The sequence below is a fragment of the Vespula pensylvanica genome, chromosome 15 (genome assembly GCF_014466175.1).
Source record: "Vespula pensylvanica isolate Volc-1 chromosome 15, ASM1446617v1, whole genome shotgun sequence".
Classification (NCBI taxonomy): Eukaryota; Metazoa; Arthropoda; class Insecta; order Hymenoptera; family Vespidae; genus Vespula; species Vespula pensylvanica.
Window position 1 is genome coordinate 4,693,398 of NC_057699.1, and position 19,148 is coordinate 4,712,545.

The 19,148-nt window shown below is 48.1% G+C and overlaps 1 protein-coding gene across 7 annotated transcripts in view; it reads left to right on the top strand.

The window, feature by feature from the left end:
- Window positions 1–19,148, top strand: part of LOC122634451 (papilin) — a 53,003-nt gene that overhangs the window by 32,525 nt on the left and 1,330 nt on the right. For 2 of the 7 annotated variants that reach the window (XM_043823390.1, XM_043823389.1), the window contains exons 3-37: window positions 3,411–3,598; window positions 4,786–4,846; window positions 5,824–5,906; window positions 6,026–6,176; window positions 6,245–6,368; window positions 6,464–6,544; window positions 6,624–6,796; window positions 6,876–7,011; window positions 7,097–7,440; window positions 7,617–7,796; window positions 7,890–8,063; window positions 8,147–8,332; window positions 8,412–8,553; window positions 8,651–8,769; window positions 8,897–9,338; window positions 9,428–10,045; window positions 10,161–10,673; window positions 10,748–11,093; window positions 11,174–11,529; window positions 11,614–12,012; window positions 12,078–12,434; window positions 12,587–12,763; window positions 12,901–13,080; window positions 13,531–13,710; window positions 14,561–14,773; window positions 14,863–15,033; window positions 15,146–15,565; window positions 15,727–15,939; window positions 16,057–16,224; window positions 16,715–16,957; window positions 17,042–17,370; window positions 17,443–17,593; window positions 17,907–18,422; window positions 18,747–18,902; window positions 18,988–19,101. In XM_043823390.1, the coding sequence (XP_043679325.1) occupies window positions 3,411–3,598; window positions 4,786–4,846; window positions 5,824–5,906; window positions 6,026–6,176; window positions 6,245–6,368; window positions 6,464–6,544; window positions 6,624–6,796; window positions 6,876–7,011; window positions 7,097–7,440; window positions 7,617–7,796; window positions 7,890–8,063; window positions 8,147–8,332; window positions 8,412–8,553; window positions 8,651–8,769; window positions 8,897–9,338; window positions 9,428–10,045; window positions 10,161–10,673; window positions 10,748–11,093; window positions 11,174–11,529; window positions 11,614–12,012; window positions 12,078–12,434; window positions 12,587–12,763; window positions 12,901–13,080; window positions 13,531–13,710; window positions 14,561–14,773; window positions 14,863–15,033; window positions 15,146–15,565; window positions 15,727–15,939; window positions 16,057–16,224; window positions 16,715–16,957; window positions 17,042–17,370; window positions 17,443–17,593; window positions 17,907–18,422; window positions 18,747–18,902; window positions 18,988–19,101 (8,404 nt within the window). Of the gene's footprint in view, window positions 1–2,849; window positions 3,183–3,410; window positions 3,599–4,785; window positions 4,847–5,823; window positions 5,907–6,025; window positions 6,177–6,244; window positions 6,369–6,463; window positions 6,545–6,623; window positions 6,797–6,875; window positions 7,012–7,096; window positions 7,441–7,616; window positions 7,797–7,889; window positions 8,064–8,146; window positions 8,333–8,411; window positions 8,554–8,650; window positions 8,770–8,896; window positions 9,339–9,427; window positions 10,046–10,160; window positions 10,674–10,747; window positions 11,094–11,173; window positions 11,530–11,613; window positions 12,013–12,077; window positions 12,435–12,586; window positions 12,764–12,900; window positions 13,081–13,530; window positions 13,711–14,224; window positions 14,396–14,560; window positions 14,774–14,862; window positions 15,034–15,145; window positions 15,566–15,726; window positions 15,940–16,056; window positions 16,225–16,714; window positions 16,958–17,041; window positions 17,371–17,442; window positions 17,594–17,906; window positions 18,423–18,746; window positions 18,903–18,987; window positions 19,102–19,148 lie in introns of those variants that run through there. The other 5 variants (XM_043823395.1, XM_043823391.1, XM_043823396.1 and 2 more) reach the window with 5 other exon arrangements.

Consider the following 19,148-nt stretch of genomic DNA (forward strand, 5'->3'; position numbering starts at 1 on the left):
AGAGAGAGAGAGAGAGAGAGAGAGAGAGAGAGAGAGAGAGAGAGAGGAAGAACGCGATTGCATCTTTTAGTGCCGGGAGAGCAGCCGAGATAACCGAGCATCAATGAGATTATTAAAGGAGCGTAGAACGGTTACTTCTTACCCTCATCAACGAGCACGGCTAATCCGAGTTAAGTGCTCGTTAAAGGGGAGCGCGACGACGTTGGTGGCCTGCGAAAAACCACGAAAATTCCCAATCATTTTCTCGGTTACGTCCAAGAGAAATCGAGAAAAGATCCGGACCCGCCTCCGATCGTACGATACTTTCTTTCTCTTTTACCGTATCGCGTACGTCCGTCTTTTTTTTTTTTATTTATATAACGATCGGTAAACTCGAGGCGAGGAGCTAATTGCCGCGAAGAAAAAAAATGCAATTTCATTGTACGTTCAGCGAAACGCGATCAATAATTCGGGAAGTATTTAACGGAGAAAGCGTTGACCTCGCGATCCACGGGAGGGCACGCTCGAGAAGAAAGATAGTTTAGACGCGATGTAAATCGATCTTCTTAACGCTCACGTAAGGCGATTCGAGGCGCTCTCTGGTTAAAAATATCGAGCTCTTTAAAAGCCGATCGAGAGATCGTCACCCCGCACGGAGCCCGAGACGCGCAAATGGCGTTGGAATCGTAAGAGATTTCTCGCACGATTATTCATTTCGCGAAATAAGAAGGGTCCAACTTTCGCGCCCTGGTAGAGATTACGCCGATTCGATGCGCGAACGTTTTACTACTCGGACGGGTAATTGCTTGCGTTTCTCGAGAAAAAGATATTTAACGTCGCGAAGCCACTTTGCCGAGAAAAGGGGCAAAAAGGAAAGTCGGAGAGAGAATAGTAGGTAATAGTGGGATATAATCGACAAGGGACCTTCGTGTCCACCGAGAGGTCAAACCGATGGCACCACGAGTATATATGACAATTATTAAGAAGGCGTGTTTCGACGGTCGTTCACGGTTCATCGACTGACCTCTCGCTTCGAAACCCACTTCCTTGAACCATTTAATTATCCCTCCGACCCGTATCCTCGCGAAACTTTGAGCGTCCATTCGATTCCGTTCTATTCGCGATTCGTCCGTTCTCGACGCTTGCCTACGATCGTCGATCGCGCCTCGATCTATTCGAGATCTCGAGCACCTCCCCGAAGGGCCACCTACCTTCTCCCTTTTCTCAACGTTTTATCGCGACACGTTGGAGTATCGTTTATTGTCGGAGTGCTGATTCCGATCCGGATTATCGGTCTCGATCGTTGTTACCGGACGATCGGAGGAGGAGATGTCGGATTACGTTTCGCAACGAATTACATTTCGCATCGGTCCTGGCGCGGTCGCGCGATGCCGTAAGCCGAGACGCACATTGTCCGTCCGATCGCGTACCTCGAAAGTGTCAGGACGGAAAGCCACCAAAGATAGCGGGTCCTTTCCGCTTTTCGCTACAACTCCGAGAAAAAGTCAATAGAGTCGAGTTTCTTTCAATATTGGTATTCCCGTAGATTCCCGGAGCGTACTCGCGTATTTGCTCGGTTGGCTGTTAAAACGCGTTTAACGCGTTATTGATACAACGAGATAACTCGCCACGCGTAGCGCGATGAATGAACAAGCTTTATGAATGAAATTTCGATCGTTATCGCTACGTTCGAGAGTACGTAATATTTTCGAGAAAACTCGCGTTTCGTTGATCTCTGGACGATCGATGACACCGAAAGATAGACGTAAAGGGCACGGAGAAGTTGACACAAGTCGTCTTGCGAAGTAATTTAACGTTAGGATCGGTCACGCTGCGTCTGCTCGCCCAGCTGAACAGAAATTACTCATTTTACGCCTCCGATGATGTAAACCTCTTCGTATAACGACTCTGTCTTGCTTTACGCTAGAACGAATGCGAGCGGTAATTGCGACGGTTAGTCACCGCTTAACGATGCCATTCAATTAGGTGATTTACCGCGGACTCTAGCCTCTAATCATTGATTAGTGTGAGAATTGGCGAAGGGCCTAGTTTTTTCGAGATAACGGTTAAGAGACTCCTGCTAGTATCTTTGGGAGTGACTCATTCTCGAGCGACGACGAATTCCAACTCCATCGAAGGCAAGAAGGAAGGAATCGGCGAGGCACCTCCTCCCCGGACAACTTCAGCGTTAACGAGAGTCTCTAAACCTTTCGCTAGGTCTGGTCGTTGGTCTGAACGCTGAACCGTGCCGCAAGCTCTCTCTCTCTCTCCCCCTCTGTATGTCGGTCGCTTCTTACGAGCCCTGTTTTATGCTCACCCGCATCGTTTTGCGTGGCATTATCGTCGCATTATGCGCCGCATCGACTATGCCAATCCGCGATCTAACGAGACTGCTGGCGAGCAAAGGCGCTCCTCGGTACCGACGAGCAGGACGCAGATGTTCGAACGCGAACGAGACTAGATGGATATCAACTTTTACTGTCTTCTTACTCCCTACACGGAAGTCCATGCAAAGTGCTCTTTCTCCCACGGTAGTAAAAAGAGAATCGGTATAAAAACGAAGATTTACATCTGTCGTTATGCCTCGTGTGCGAAGAAACGCGCGCTCGAAGGTCCTCCTCTGGAAAAGACGAAGAAAGAAAAAAAGCTCGAAGAGAAGAAGTTTCTCTTTGAAGCTCGCCAACGCTATTCGCTAATGTACGTCACGTTTCTCACGTAGCCACGGTGCTCGATTAACGCACGCGAGCGCGCTCGTCGTTCCCCTCCTCTCCGGTTTTAAAAGCCCCTCCTCCCCCGCCCTCGACGGACTCATCCGAGAGAGCCTCTTCGACGCAACCTCGACGCAATATGGATAATGGCAGTCGCTCTTGCTTGCGTCGGATTTCTCGCATCCCTCCGAGCATCCAGCGACAAAAGTCGCTATCTCGCGACTTTGTGCTCGCCGCTTCAACGCGCTTGGTATCCTTCGTTCGACGCGTTTGCCACACTTTTTCCTTCTTCTTCCTCTTCTCCTTCTTCCTTAATTCGTATTTTCCGGCTTAACGAGGATCTTAATAATCGCGAGTAGTATCGACGAGACTGAGAGTAGGAGGTGCCCGCTTGTAGGTACCTATCGAGATCGGTTTTGGTCGCGCGAGAATCGTAGAGAATCGTAGTAAGGTCGAGCCCCTTCCATCGAAGGAGATAGCAGACACGAGAAGAAGGTACGTATCCAGCAAAGGTGGCTTGAATAAGGGGCCACTTATCGCAAAATGTTAGCCCGGCATGAAGGTTCTCACGGGCAATGGCGGTAGACTACTCTTCCTTTCTCTCTCTTTCTCTCTTGTTTGCCGACCCACGCGACCCCAAGATTCTTCTCGACGTCCCGTCGAGTAGCACGAAACAAGACGTTCAGAGTGGGATAATAAATTTCGCTCGGTCCTGTGTTGCAGCATCATATAAAATTAAGGCACGGAAGGCATCGTCGGCAGCACGGAGAGAGCTATCTACCGAGCAGCTTCGTTCTTGAAACGGACGAGCCAGAAAGAGGAAATTGGGGACCATGGTCGATGCCCAGCTCCTGTTCACGATCTTGCGGCGGTGGCGTCGCTCATCAGACCAGGCAGTGTCTCGACGTAGAGTGAGTTTTACGCTATCTCTTCTCCTTCTATTTATTCCACTTATTATGCTTGAAAGACGAAGCCCATTTATCTCGATTGAATTCATTGTCGCGAGAGGACTATTTCAGAGCCTGTAAATGGAAAAGGGTTCCGCGTCTTAACGTTCGATCGTCCGGGAAAAGTACGTCGAGAAGCCATTTTCCACAATTACGGATATTTTCAAAGTACCGTGTATACGTACCTACTTACGTACGTACGTACGTACGTACACACACATGTACGTACATGTATATCGCGTCGACGAGACACTCTCTCCCTAATAAAATCGTCATGTTCTACATTTTATTGGCTCCATTTATATCGCAAGAACATTCGTTTAAAGGCTTGCCCGGTGTAACTGAGAATATCGAGAAACTATTTATGGTTCGCATAAACGTAGCCTTCGATAAAGATAGGAAATAACGACCGTGCGCAAACTGTCAAAAAACGAGAGAGAGAGAGAGAGAGAGAGAGAGAGAGAGAGAGAGAGAGAGAGAGAGAAGTTCTCGTTGAACGATAATCGATATCGCGTAAACGCCGGGCCGATCGAGATCGTAAAGCGATGCGCGTCGAGGTTGCGTTTATTTCCATTATTTTTCCGATGGTCCGAAGAAAAAGTTCGTTAGCTTCGTGGAAACTTGTTGAACGGCCGAATCCCGATCGAGTGTAAATCCCCGATTAGAGATGCAAACGCTAGGAAGCACGAGCGTTCGAGGATTCGAGTAGAGAATTAACGACGATTACGAGATCAACGCGGTCACGTAGACTGTGCGAGTCGAGAGGAAACGTGCATGCTCGCCATGCATGTCATCATTATCGTCGATCTTGAAAAACTTTGCGAATGGCGGATGCTCGTAATCGGGACGAACATCGATCACTCTTACCAGCATTTCCTTCTATACTTTCTAAATAGTTTCTACGTAGACGATCCACCGTGTGTACAAAGATTACTTTTTGACAAATCGAACGATCGACTATTTTTCCCTCTTCTTCCTCTTACTTTTTCGTGAAACGATTTGCGATATCGGAACACGGCTCATTAAGCATTTTACTCGAATCTCGGAACTAGGCCAAATAGTCTTTGGCTTGGGTGCGATGGAAAAAGAAAAGAAAAAAACATTCTATCTGGTTAATACGAAAAAGTGTCCAAGTGTCTTTTTGTTAACAGCGAGAGAGGATATCAGAGATGCACGGGTTCCTCGAGGAGATTCTTTTCTTGTAACGTTCAGGTGAGTCAAATCTCATTTTACTTTCCATCAAGATCGATATCGTCGATCGTACCGTTCGTCGGAACAATTTCTTATCGCGATAACGCGACGAGAGGATTCGATATTCGCGGTGTGTCAACTTTTTAAGTAGACGACATAATTCTTCATTGTAACGCACTTTTTCCTAATGAAACATTCTCCTCGTATAATTCTGCCAAATGAGAATCAAATGCGCGGTAATAACGTACTCGGTCGTGACTGTAACCCTTGATCTTCCAATGGGACCGATCGTTACACGCGCAACTAAATTGCCTGGCCAAAGCAGGCTTCCGAGTCGTTGGCGCGTTTCTTTATTCTTCGATCTCTTTCCGTCATCCTGCGAGGTATCGAGCAACCTTTTCCTTTCGAGCGTTAAACAAATTTCTCTTGTTTTAAAGCGCTCGTTCGAAGAATGTTCGCTGAAAGAGAAAGTAAAGTAAAGAAGAGAAGAGAAAAGAAGAGAAGAGAAGAGAAGAGAAAAGAAAAGTAAAGAGAGAACGTACAGGTTGAGAAAAAAATAATTTATTATAGAAAATCCGAGATGAAAAGGTCGGTCGCATTCGTTATCCCGGACATCGTTTCGAAGTCGCGCTTTCCGCGCGTAATTTTTTTCTCCGACGCTTCGTTCCTTCCTTCCGTCCTTCCGTCCTAGCCATTCGCGCCAAGACAAGGTTTCGTTCGGTCCGCAAGAAATCTCTCGCCATAAATCCTCCCCGGTATCCACGTACGTGGTACCAGTCCCAGCGGGACTATCTTTTCTTCCTTTTCCTTAGGTTCCACTCGATTTATCGACGTTACTTCGCCCCGCGACCCTCTCCCGTCCCTTTCCCGACAGCAGCAGGACTGCCCGATATATATCGTCCATCTAATTTCTGCAAACTGTTCCCGAATTTTTAAACGTTTCCACGCGAGAGAACGTACGACGGACGTTGAACAAAAGCGATCTACGATACTTGCAGGCGTGTCCAGGCGAGCCGAAAGATTTCCGAGCGGAGCAATGCGCGGAATTCAACGACGTTCCCTTCGAAGGAGTGATTCACGAGTCAGTATACGATCGATCGATCGATCGATCGATCGATCGATCATCTCTAAACGTGGATTAATCGCGTAGGTAAAATAAAGATCAAACGTATCTATTTGTCCATTTCGTTTTGCTCGCAGCTGGATCCCGTACACGGGCAGTCCGCACAAGTGCGAATTAAATTGTATGCCACGAGGAGAAAGATTTTTCTATAGATACAAAGTAGCGGTGACCGATGGAACGCCATGCGAGATCGAGAAAAACAACGTTTGCGTCGAAGGCAAGTGTATGGTAAGTTTCTAATCGTTTTAATTCGGACTGATTCGATCCTGAAACGTCGCGTTTTCTTTTCTCGTCAGCCGGTCGGATGCGACATGATGTTAGGCAGCGACGCCAAGGAGGACGCCTGCAGGGAATGCGGAGGCAACGGCACCGACTGTAACACGATTCAAGGTTTATTCGACAACGACGACTTACAAGTAGGCACGTATCGTTTTCCTTTCTCTTTTCCTTTTTATCCCCGACAGGAATCGGGAAGGGAAAGAAGTTATATCGCTTACCGCCGATACTTGTTTCAGGCTACATCGATATTTTATTGATACCAGAGGGTGCCACTAATATCGTAATAAGAGAGCTGGAACCTTCGAACAATTACTTAGGTGAATAACAATGAGTCATATACGAGAGTCGACGATAGGTCTTACCCGCGTTTCGATAAATTCGATAAATCTCTTCTAGCCATACGAAATACGTCCGGTCATTATTACCTAAACGGCAACTGGAGAATCGATTTTCCACGTAGTCTGAGATTCATCGGCACGATATTCCATTATTCGAGAGAGCCGCAAGGTTTTTCTGCTCCGGACATTATCACGGCACTCGGGCCAACCACCGAGCCGATTTACGTTGTCGTAAGTATCCCAATAAATTATCCACTCGGAAGACAGCGGGGAGAGCCTGATACGAGCCGTTGCCGTCTTTCTCTTGCAGTTGCTCTATCAAGATCATAACGTCGGTGTTCATTACGAATACAGTATACCCAAGAAACTCTCGACGCGTACGGACGCCGACAGTTACACGTGGATCACCGAAGAATTCTCGAGCTGTAGCACCAGTTGCGGGGGAGGTACGACGTCGTTATCGTTTAACCGATTAATGATCGATCACGTAATCGCGGCGAATTACCTTACTCTCGAAATTCGATCGTTCAGGTTACCAGTCCAGGAGAGTGGCGTGCGTTCGAAGACGGGACAACCAACCGGTGGACGACGGCCTGTGCGATCCGCAGCTCGAGCCAGAGGATACGCAAACCTGCAGCGAGGAGCCCTGTCCGGCGGAATGGGTGGAGGGCGAATGGGGAGCGTGTACCAAGCGTTGCGGCGACGGCGGCTTACAGACCAGGGAGATCAAGTGCGAACAGGTCGTAGCCGGTGGAATACGTTCGATCGTCGACGACTCCCAATGCGTAGAAAAGCTTGGACCGAAGGGACCAACCGCGCAGGAATGCAACAGACACGTCGACTGTCCACAGTGGCATCTCGGACCGTGGAAACCGGTATATCTTTCGCATAATACGCATCGTTATCGATATCTCGCACTCGGCCCCTGGTAGAGAACCTCGAGGGGAGCGTCGCGCGGAGATCTCATTCTCCTTCGAAAAGCCCTTTAGACCGTGATCGTTATTGCAGCAACAACCGAATCTTTTAAGGCATCCAATATTTATTTATTCAGTGCGATCGTCTCTGCGGAGAAGGCAAACGGACGAGAAGGATAACGTGTTACATCAAGAAGGACGGGAAGATCGAAGTGATGGAGGACGCCGCTTGCGAGGGCAAAGTCCCCGAACGGGAGGAGCGTTGCGAGTCGAGACCTTGCGAGGGCCTCGACTGGGTCGTTTCCGAATGGAGCGGGGTAACATGCCACTCGACGTTTACTTGATTTTTGTTACATCGTCTATACGTCTATCCCATGTATCCATGTCCCATGGATTTATTCGTTTCGCAGTGCAACGATAAATGCGACCTCACGCAAGAGACGAGGACGGCTCATTGCGCCACTCAAGAAGGGAACGTGCATCCGGACGAGAAATGCGATTCCGACAAGAGACCGGAACTTACCAGGGAGTGCGAAGACGTCCAAAATTGCGAGTACCGTTGGTACGCGTCGCAATGGAGCGAGGTAACCGATTAAATACCGATCGAGGCTTTTTCGATGACTTCGAAGGTCGCACGGGACCCTCCAAATATTCTTTATTGTCCTAGTGCTCGGCCAAATGCGGTAGGGGCTTGCAAACTCGTCAAGTATTTTGCGCTACTTTCGTGGACGACGCTTTGAAGAAAGTACCGGATTCCAAGTGCGAGCCTGGAAGGAGGTACGAGAGCGCGCAAAACTGTACGATCGACCGCGAGGAGTGTAAGGGCGAATGGTTCGCCGGTCCCTGGAGCAAGGTATTCGTTAAGGGATCTTCTTTCCCGAATTAAGACTCTCCTTAATCGCTTATTACGTTAACAATTGCGTCATTTTTAGTGTACGAAACCGTGCGGAGGCGGTGATATGTCTCGCAAAGTGATTTGCATGAAGGACAACGCGACGGCTTCGCTCGACAATTGCGACATCAATACGATAATGTTCGCGAAAGAGAGTTGCAACGAGCATCCTTGCGGCGAAGGTAAAACGAATGTTTGAATGAGCGCGACGGCTACTTGCGAAAATTGTCCCTCCCGATTTGTTTCCTCTCATTCGTTTTCTCCTTGATCAACATTTAGACGAAGTTATACCGGTTGAACCAGACAAAAGCAAAGCCCTGATGGAGCAGGAGGACGAGGAATGCGAGGAATACGAGGACGAAGACTTCGTTACAGTCGGCTCCGAGTTTGCAGTGAGCGTAAGTGAAACCGGAGATCGTGGTACTCGATCGAGCCGCGGGCGTTTAACGCAATCTCAATAAGGGAGGGAGGGAGAGAGGGCATTAAGAGAGCAATCTCATAAAAGTAGCTCGTTCTTTACGATAGGGCTCCGAGTCCGGACTTTACAAAGTAACCGAAGGTCCAACGAGCGTCAAGTTCACGTCTTACACGAGCGGAGAAACCGTCAGCGACATGGACGAAATGATGTTCAGCGATGGCGGATACAGTAGAGGTGACATCTCTCCGGGAGACTTTGGCAGCGGTTTCACCAGTAGCGGTTTCGGCAGCGGAGACGACTTTTTGAGTACGCTGTTCACCAGCAATCCCAGTTTCGAAGATTGGTCGACCGTGGAAGGAAGCGGTACTTCTCCCGATACCGAATCGGTGACCGTTGAAACGACCGAGACCGGGGACGTCACGGAATTCGATAAAAGTGAAAGCACGGAATTGCCGGTCTCGACGGAGTCCGGAGCTACGCAAGTATCGGACTCCGTTACCAGCGAGTCCGTCACTCAGGTATCGCCGAAAGAAGATTCCGAAGCAACGGGTGAGCTAAACGTCTTATCCATCGAACGATAGTTTCGAACGATTTTCGAACGATCGGTAATTCGAACTTTCCTTCGACATTCGTCGTAGAAACGTCAACGGACTCGGAGATTACCATGGAATCTGGTGCTACCGAGGAATCGATCGAGTCGTCGGGCATAACGACCGAATCCGTTGAATCGTCCGTGTCGGTGGGCAGCACGGAAGGATTCACCGATAGCGCGTCCTCCGAATCAACAACGTCGAACCTTTCAACGGACGCGTCAACGGACATCACCGAATCTACCGATCTCTTTTCGAGCATCGATACGACGACGTCAATGGACGTCACCGTCCCGTCGTCGTCGTCGTCGTCGTCGTCGTCGTCGTCGGAGTTTACGGATTCTACCGAATCTGGTGCAACGGACGTAACGGAGTCTACCGTGACGGAGTCTACGGAATCAACGGAACCTACGGACACTACCGTGACAGAATCTACGGAATCGAGCGTGACCGAGTCGACGGGGTCTACGGAATCGAGCGAGTCTGCGGCGACCGACACGACGGAGTCGACGGAGTCGACGGAGTCGACGGAATCGACGGAATCGACGGAATCGACGGAATCCAAAGGATCGACGGAATCGACGGAATCAACGATCGTTGAAGAAACGTCAGCGGCGGTCAGCGAGGAAAGTAGTTCTATTTCTAAAGTCACGTCCGAATTGCCAGGTAAATAAATGTTGTAAAAGAGATATCCGATCTCTCTTCGACGGGCGATAATCGTTAAAAGATGCCTTAAATAATAAAAGATGTACGTAAATGACGGATCATAAAATTTTTCCAGACTCTACGATCGAAACGTCGACCATGGAATCGGCAATATCCGTAGTGGAGAACGAATACGACACTAATGTCAAAGAAACCACGGAAAGTACGACGACCGTGTTTGGTACTAGCGAGGCTTCGACGTCGTTCGAAACTGGCCACACCGAAGAAACCGAATCGACCGAGTCCGGTGCTACTACCATCGAAACCGGCATTACGACCGAGTTTGGATCCTCGGAGTCTGACAGATTAGGAGGAACCAGCGAATCTTCGTTCGCTACCGAAATCGAACCGAGTACCGTCGGAAGCGTCGAAACAACGGAATCGGAAGTCAGTGAAGCGACCGATACGACGGAATCGGGATTGTCGACCGTTTCTGAAGTAACGACGGAATCGGGAATGACCGGTCTATCCGGTTTAACGACGGAATCCGAAGGAACCAGCGAGGTTGCACCGACCGGTGAGACCGCTGTCTCTGGTCTGACGACGTCATCCGAAATAGAGGAGACAGGGCCGACCGAGACAACTCATAGTAAGTTTATTCGGATTCGGAGAAAAAGCTCGCGTTGGCATTACACGTTGTCGAAACAATATTGTTCGTTTCAGTTTCCGAATTGTGGACGACGGTCGGTTCCGTGGAGACAACGCATAAGTTGAAAAAATGCAAGGTCTACAAAAAGAAGTCTTGTAAAGTTTCTAAATTCGGATGTTGCTACGACGAAATCACTCCGGCCAAAGGTCCGTTCGGCGGTGGTTGTCCGACGCCTAAAACTTGCAACGAAACGAAATACGGCTGTTGTCCCGACGCCGTTTCCGCAGCTACCGGGGCTAATAACGAAGGTTGTCCCGACACCCGATGCAACGAATCGCTCTTCGGATGTTGTCCCGATGGAATAAACGCGGCCGAGGGTAACGATTACGAAGGGTGCAAGAAACCCTGCAACGGGACGGAGTAAGTGCGCGCGAATAAGTCTAATTTATACGATGCAAAGAACGTATTACGAAACGCAATGCTCGACGTAATTTCGACAGATTCGGATGTTGTCCCGACAACGAAACACCCGCCGCTGGTAAAGATAATTTGGGTTGTTGCAACGCAACGACTTACGGTTGTTGCGAGGACGGCATAAGAGCGGCCGTCGGGCCGAATCGAGAAGGATGCGAGGAGGAGGAGAAGGAGGAGGTCACTTCGGAAACGACAACAGCCACGAAAGAGTACGAGACCACGACCTTGGCGACGGAGGAAGATTGCGCCAATACAACTTACGGCTGCTGTCCCGACGGCGTCAGACCTGCCTCGGGAACAAATTTCGAAGGTTGCGGCGTTATCAATGCGGAAAATTGCAGTGCCTCTTATTTCGATTGTTGTCCCGACAAAATCGCGCCAGGTAAAGCGAACAGAGAGTATCGCGAACGCGCAATCGCGAGCTCGTTCGATTTAATTTAACGATACAATTTGATCTCTCCCCAAGCACTCGGTCCGAACAACTATGGCTGTCGAATGCCGTGCGAGAACTCGACGTACGGTTGCTGCCAGGACGGCGCGACACCGGCGCACGGACCAAACGGGGAAGGCTGTTGCTTGACGACGTCTTACGGATGTTGCCCGGACAACGTGTCACCGGCACGCGGGCCCGATCTTTACGGATGCGGTTGCCAATACTCGAGATACGGATGTTGTCCCGATAACTCGACCGCTGCACGTGGTTCCAACAACGAAGGCTGCGGCTGCAAGTACACGACTCACGGATGTTGCCCCAATCGATTCACGCCGGCAACCGGGCCTAATTACGAAGGTTGTCCCTGTTACACGTATCAGTTTGGATGTTGTCCCAACGGTATCACCATTGCCAAAGGACCGCACGGTCAAGGTATACGTTCGATCGTCGCGCGACATTAACCCTCTTCGATGAATATCATCACCGATGTCTCTTAGGTTGCGGATGCGAGAATACAGAGTTCAAATGTTGCTCCGACGGCAGAACTCCTGCGAAGGGACACAACTTTGCCGGCTGTTCGTGCGACGCCTCCAAATACGGTTGTTGTCCGGACGGTATCGAGGAGGCTCAAGGAGAGAGCTTCGAGGGCTGTCTCACCGTACCCTCTACGCCCGGTGCCGCTTGCGCTTTGGAAAGGGACAGGGGCCCTTGCCGAGAGTTTACGGTGAAATGGTTCTTCGACACGGAATACGGCGGTTGTTCGAGATTTTGGTACGGAGGCTGCGAGGGCAACGACAATCGTTTCAAGACTCAAGAGGAGTGCAAAGCGATCTGTGTGGAGCCCAAAGGACGAGGTACGGCTGCCGTGACGAAACGACGATCTTTTATTACAGTTTTTTTTTTTCTTTTTTTTACCTCTTCTCTTCCTCTCTCTCTCTCTCTCGTTGCCCCTTCCTTTGTCGCACCCAGTACGAATAGGAGTTTATCGACGATGCAACCTTTGCAGACGCTTGCTTCCTACCTAAGATCAGTGGTCCGTGCGAAAGTTATTATCCGACCTGGTATTACGATCCCGGAAGAAAGCAGTGCGGTCAATTCGTTTACGGCGGCTGTCTTGGCAATGCGAACAAGTTCAAGACGAAGGAGGAATGCGAGGAACTCTGCGTCGTTCCCGATGACATTGGTATGCCATAGAATAGAAATTTCGTTGTTGGAATTGATCTCCTCTAAGCGACGAGGCACAGTACGGTCGAGTTTCGAGAAAAAAAAAAAAGTCGAAAATCAATAACTCGACCCGATCTATTTCTGATTCGATCTTAGATCCCTGCGATCAGGCAAAGGAGTCGGGTCCCTGCGGGGGCAATTTCACTAGATGGTATTATAACAAGGCTTTGCAAACTTGCGAACAATTTAATTACGGCGGTTGCAAGGCAAACGACAACAACTTCCCGACGGAGCTCGCGTGTCATCAGCAGTGCTTGCAGCCTGGCCGAAGTCGCGGTAAGTTCCCGTAACGACGTTTATCACGGATAGCATCGGTACGGGATTGACTTTGCATTAGCGTCACGGACGCGTACGATACGCCCGAGAGTTTTCTAATCGTTTACATACACGTTTCTTCGGGTTTAACACGAGTTTTTGGTCGTAGACGGTAGTTGACACATAACTTGTCACGGGGATTTACGAGGTTTCGAACCAACTCGAAAAATTAACTTTTTCCGAATAGGTAAACGTAAAGGAGCTTAAAAGCTTTATCATTGATCGTCGACGACGAAAGAAAAAAAGAAAGGTATAAACGAAGGAGCAGAAAATAAGGAGAGAAGCTTCGCACGTTAAGTCGATAACCGAACGATGATATCGAATATAAATAAGAATTCACTCTCGTTTAGACAAAAAGCCATCTAACGAAGAATCGGCATAGTCGTCAGCAGTAATCAATCAATTTTCCAGCGCCCCTAGCGGATGTGTGCGCCCTCGAGAAAGATCCTGGGCCATGTCCGGGCTCTGTATTGCGTTGGTATTACGATTCAAGCCGTCGTACTTGTAGTCGATTTGTTTACGGCGGTTGTAAAGGCAATGGCAATAAATTCCGTACGCGGGCTGCCTGCGAGCAGCGTTGTCCGACACAAGGTATTAACAGAAAGAACAAAGACAAGAAAAGAGCAATCGAAAGAAAAGGAAAAGTAAATGAAAAACAAGCTTGTCGCTTAACGCGATCATCGCAATGTCGTTTTCGTAATCCCAGGTGTTGGCAGCTGATCGTAAAGAGCATTCTCATTGTTTCCTTTTCCATTCGCAATCATCGTATCGTCTTACGTCCCATGCTCGTGGTGTTGGTGTTCTCTCAAATCTGCCGTCAGGACCATTTCGATGAACGCACGCTCTGCGAAGCTCACGCATTCGTTATCGAATTTTAATATCAACGAGCATCTACTAATAACGAGATGCGCGTTTCGTCGAACGTGCAACGAACGATTACACTTTGCCCAAGAGATTTTTTCTTTATTTCTTTTCCTCGATGAAACACCACTGATATCTAACAACGTTTGAATCGCTTGACGGTTATGGATCGTGCTAACATCTTCGTTCGAGAATATTGAGACTTTGACGCTAACCTTGCATGCTGTAACGAATGAATTAACAGATTCTTGCTCTCTGCCACGGGCCGAGGGTAATTGCACGGAGAAGCAGTCTAGATGGTATTTCGATCGATCGGAGAATCGATGCATGCCGTTTTATTACACGGGCTGCGGTGGAAATAAAAATAACTTCCCTACTATAGACGCATGCACGGCCGATTGTCCGCCTAAAATCGGTAAGACTTTCTCTTTGATTGTCGCTTCTAATACAACTTCTTCGTTATAAAAAATCGAAGAAAAGAGAAAAGTAATTCTTCTGCTTTGCGCAATCCGTCGGGATGAAAAGCCCGAACCGTCGGATCCGACGAAACGATAATCGTTGTCACCGTTGTTATCTATAGAACAGGACGTCTGTCTTCTTCCCGCTCTTTTGGGAGAGTGCCATAATTACACTCAAAGATGGTACTACGATTCGTACGAGCAACAATGTAGACAGTTCTACTACGGCGGATGTGGCGGAAATCAAAATAATTTCGTCTCGCAGGACGATTGTAAGAATAGGTGCGAAATCGCGGTGACCGCGGAACCGCCTAAACAAGTCGGATTTAAAACAGGTAACGACGCAAAGGCTCCTTTTCTTTCTATACGAATAGGACGATAAAGAAAGATGCAAGGACCGTGACGATACTACAAATTGTTGCAGAATATTGTTTCCTGCCCGACTTTCACGGTCCATGTAACGAGGATAAAATGAAATGGTTCTACGACAGCAAAGACGGTATTTGCAAAGCGTTCGCTTACGGCGGTTGTCAGAGCAACGGAAACAACTTTGACACGCACGAGGAGTGCGAGTATCGATGCGGACAAGTTCAAGGTATTCCTCTTTTCTTTTTCTTTTTTTCGTTTATTCTTTCTCTGTTTTCGTCACGTAATAAAAAATGTCATCGACTCGCGAACGAAACGATAAAATAAATATGACGTTTCAGATCCGTGCGCTTTGCCAAGAGTCGTCGGTACGTGCGACGGCTTCGTCAAGCAATATTATTACGATCGTCGAGACGACTTTTGTCACGAATTCGAATACAGCGGCTGCCAGGGCAACAAGAATCGTTTCCAGGACAGAGAATCCTGCGAGAGAAAATGCAAGAGAGAGCCGGCAGCGATCACGGAAGAAGTTCGACCTACTACCGTGGCTGCCACTTCCCAAACCGAGATCGCGTCGAGTAGTTCGATTTGTCTCGCACCTGTGGATGCTGGACCGTGCAACAATGACATTACCGCTTATTATTACGATTCTCGAACGAACATGTGTCAAGCGTTCATATACGGTGGCTGCGAAGGTAACGCCAACAGATTCCAAACGGAGGAACAATGCGAACGTCTCTGCGGCAAATTCCGCGGGCAAGGTGAGGAAATACTCGAGGAGATGAGGGTCTCCCGATCGCAGGATCTCAAAAAGAAAGAAACCATTTTTCTTTCTCAACGAAACGATTTTTTGTTTTCCTTTTTTCTCTTTTTTTCTTTTTTTTGTTTCACCATTAACAACGCGTATCCGTACAAATTTCAGACTTGTGTAATCTACCGGTGGATCCGGGTCCTTGCAGAGCCCGCTTCTCCAAATACTTTTACGATCAAAACATTCGTACTTGCCGGCAGTTCGTTTACGGTGGATGCGACGGTAACGCGAACAGGTTCAGTACGATCTCGGAATGCGAGTCGCTTTGCGTTCATCTCGAGGAACCTGCTCCCGTTGGAAACGACACCACGCTTTCTCACTTAGGTAAGTTCGTAGAAACGTGATTCTCGTTGGTTCGCGAAAATCAGACGATTGGGATTCGAACGATAGGATCCGTCGTTGATTATGTCATTACTCATTTACATCCAATCTTGCGATCAGCCATCTGTAAAGAACCAGTTGACAGTGGATCGTGCAACACCGGTTTCTCCAAACGTTTCTACTTCGACGAAGAATATCAAACCTGCAGAGCATTCGTTTACACCGGCTGCGGTGGAAATCGCAACAGATTCAAAACCTTCGAATCTTGCATTAACACTTGTCTTAGCAGTAAGTCCTGACACAAATGGGCGATACCAACGCTTTTACTTTTTACTTTTGTTTTCCCCCTTTTCTTTTCTCTTAGCTTAGTGGCCGTAAATGGAGAAAAATTTTGGCCGCTTTGATCCCGCAGGAGTAATAGTCATTCGATAGCAGTATCGATCGAAAAGCATTCTCGTTAAAAGTGCGTAAGCAAGGCTTTAAAACGTAACAGTATCGTTACAACGGAATACCTCGTTTAAAAAGTTTCTGTAAATATTCGACGTAAATCTCGTCGTTCGACACGCATCATCGATTCGTACACCCGCCTTCCCGCAGATTCGCCACGCAATCGACTCCAATTACACTTTTATTCCCGTTTATTGCGCTTTCCTTTCGTTTCTTTCTTTTTTCAAGCTGCTGTAAATAAACTCGCACATATTTACGACTACCATATTCTTTCGTTTGAATACAAATATGTATCCCACGGAGAAAGGAAAAGAATCGGTCTTTGTTGCAGCCGACAACGAAATCGACACAAGTTCTGAAAAAGACACGAAGGATCCGTGCATCGAGGCACGGGAGGAGTGCAATCTAATTCGTTGTCCTTACGGCAAGGAAGCGTACGTCGACGATCAAGACTGCGAACGATGCCGTTGCGTCGATCCGTGCAGAACGCAAATCTGTCCGGAGGGAACAAAGTGCTCGATTACCCTGGTCCGCACCAAAGATGGAACCGAATACAATGGCGTTTGCAGATCGAGTAAGTACTTAACGTTTTCGAAACGCATCGATCAATGGAAAGAAAAAAAAGGTCGACGAAACGTAAGCGCATTTCTTTCCGCAGCTATCAAAGCTGGACGCTGTCCAACCGTTTCGAACAGCACTAGGTGCGAGCGCGAGTGCGAGACCGATGCCGATTGTACCGGAGAGTGGAAGTGTTGCGACAACGGTTGTGGCACGTCTTGTTTGGAGCCAGCTTTGGAACAGCCGATAACGACGCCGTCGCTTCGCGTAACACCACCAGTTACACCTCAGTACGGTGCCGAACCCGTCAGAATAGAACAACCCGAAGAATCGCACGTTTCCGCCGAAGAAGGTAATTACGTTACCTTGAAATGCGTGGCTACCGGTTATCCAGCACCCGTCGTAACTTGGAGGAAAGACACGACACTCGTAAGTCCCAGAACCTTTCGAACGACGATGCTGATGGAAGGAGCTCGATGAAACGTGATTTGATCTCTATAGATCGGTACTACGGAGAAGAGGCGTCGTATACTGCCCGACGGATCTCTTCAGATCATCAATTTATACACGATCGACAGAGGGATTTACGTTTGTACCGCCGATAACAGCGTAGGTCCACCAGTTAGAATAGAGTATCAAGTGGAGGTCACGGGTAAGTGAGAAAATGGACGTAATAGTTGGAACGATAATCGTTTGTCGCACGTAACTAATTTATTCGAATTTATTCGACGGGGAGGATAGCTTGGATACGATTCGTATTGCTCGTACTTTGTGATAAGGGAATTGATACTAAAAATTTAACCGAAAGAACTATCACGCACGTTCTAACGATAATCCTCGGTGATGGTGATTGGATCACAACGCTCGATCTTTCTTAAACAAACAAAAAAGAAAAAAAATTGAAAAATTAATTTACCTTTCTCCCTTCGACGTATGATGCACGCTATTTTAATTGCACACCATAGAACCTCACGAACGTTCCGCGGCCATCGTTGGAGAAAAGAACGCAACCGTGACGGTGACGATGAATTCACCGTGCCTGCTTCGTTGTTACGCTATGGGTTGGCCGAGACCATCCGTCACCTGGTGGCGTGGCGATAACATGCTTCCACTGAGTTCGGAGAATTATGAGCAAGACACCGATTACACCCTATTAATACGCTCGGTGACTCTGACTAATCTTGGTGTTTACACGTGTCAGGCTTACAACGGCATCGACAGGCCAGCCTCTTGGTCCGTCACTTTGCAAACGATCGGTCCAATCTACAATATCAAACCGGAGTATCAAAACTACATGAAATACGTTGTCCTACCTCCAAAGAGACCGGTCACTGAGAAACCTCAGTATCCTTACAGACCCATTAGAACGCATTCACCCGATTATATCACGTTCGCGCCCGTTCAGCCTACAAGACCTCACATTCTTCGCTTTACACCTCTCGAAACTACAACCATGACTCCCGTTATTTCTAGATTCAAAGGTGAGGCTTCCTTGTTTCCCGATCTCTCTTTGCTCGTTTTATCGAATGCACTTTTGCTTTTTTACGCAAACTTTTTTGCACGCGCTTCGTCGTGACGCTACGATCGCATGCATACGTTCGCTACACGCTTATTTTATTATCATTTGAAAGATATATCGTTTAGATCATGGACCGTCACGGATAAAAATCCGACGAGGTAGTGTATCTTTTTATTTCGTTCGAGGCATACCGCAATTTTTTTTCGTTCGACTCTGTCGTTTATCTATTTTGATTTACGACTCTCGATCGACATCGTCGACTGATATCGTCTTTGTTTCGACGCAGTACCGGTGAACGTCAGCGTGTCGGTAGGTCAAACTCAATTTCCTGAAGGTAGCGACATCAGCATCGGTTGTACCATCGACGGCTATCCAATCCCGCGAGTACTTTGGTACAAAGACGACAATCTCGTTCAAACCAACAATCGAGTGAAAATATCCGGTAAGAAACGTCGAACGTGTACGTATACGTACACCCTTGTACGACCAATATTGATTACGCAATATCGATCAACTTTCAATCGTAGAAGCGAACAGACTCATAATCACCGATGCGAACAAAGACGACTCGGGCCGTTATCGATGCGAAGCAACGAACGAATACACGTCTGATTCTGACAGCGTGGATGTACTCGTAGCTGGTAAGACGTTGAAAAGACTCACTTTGTTCGCTCGAATGAAACACGAT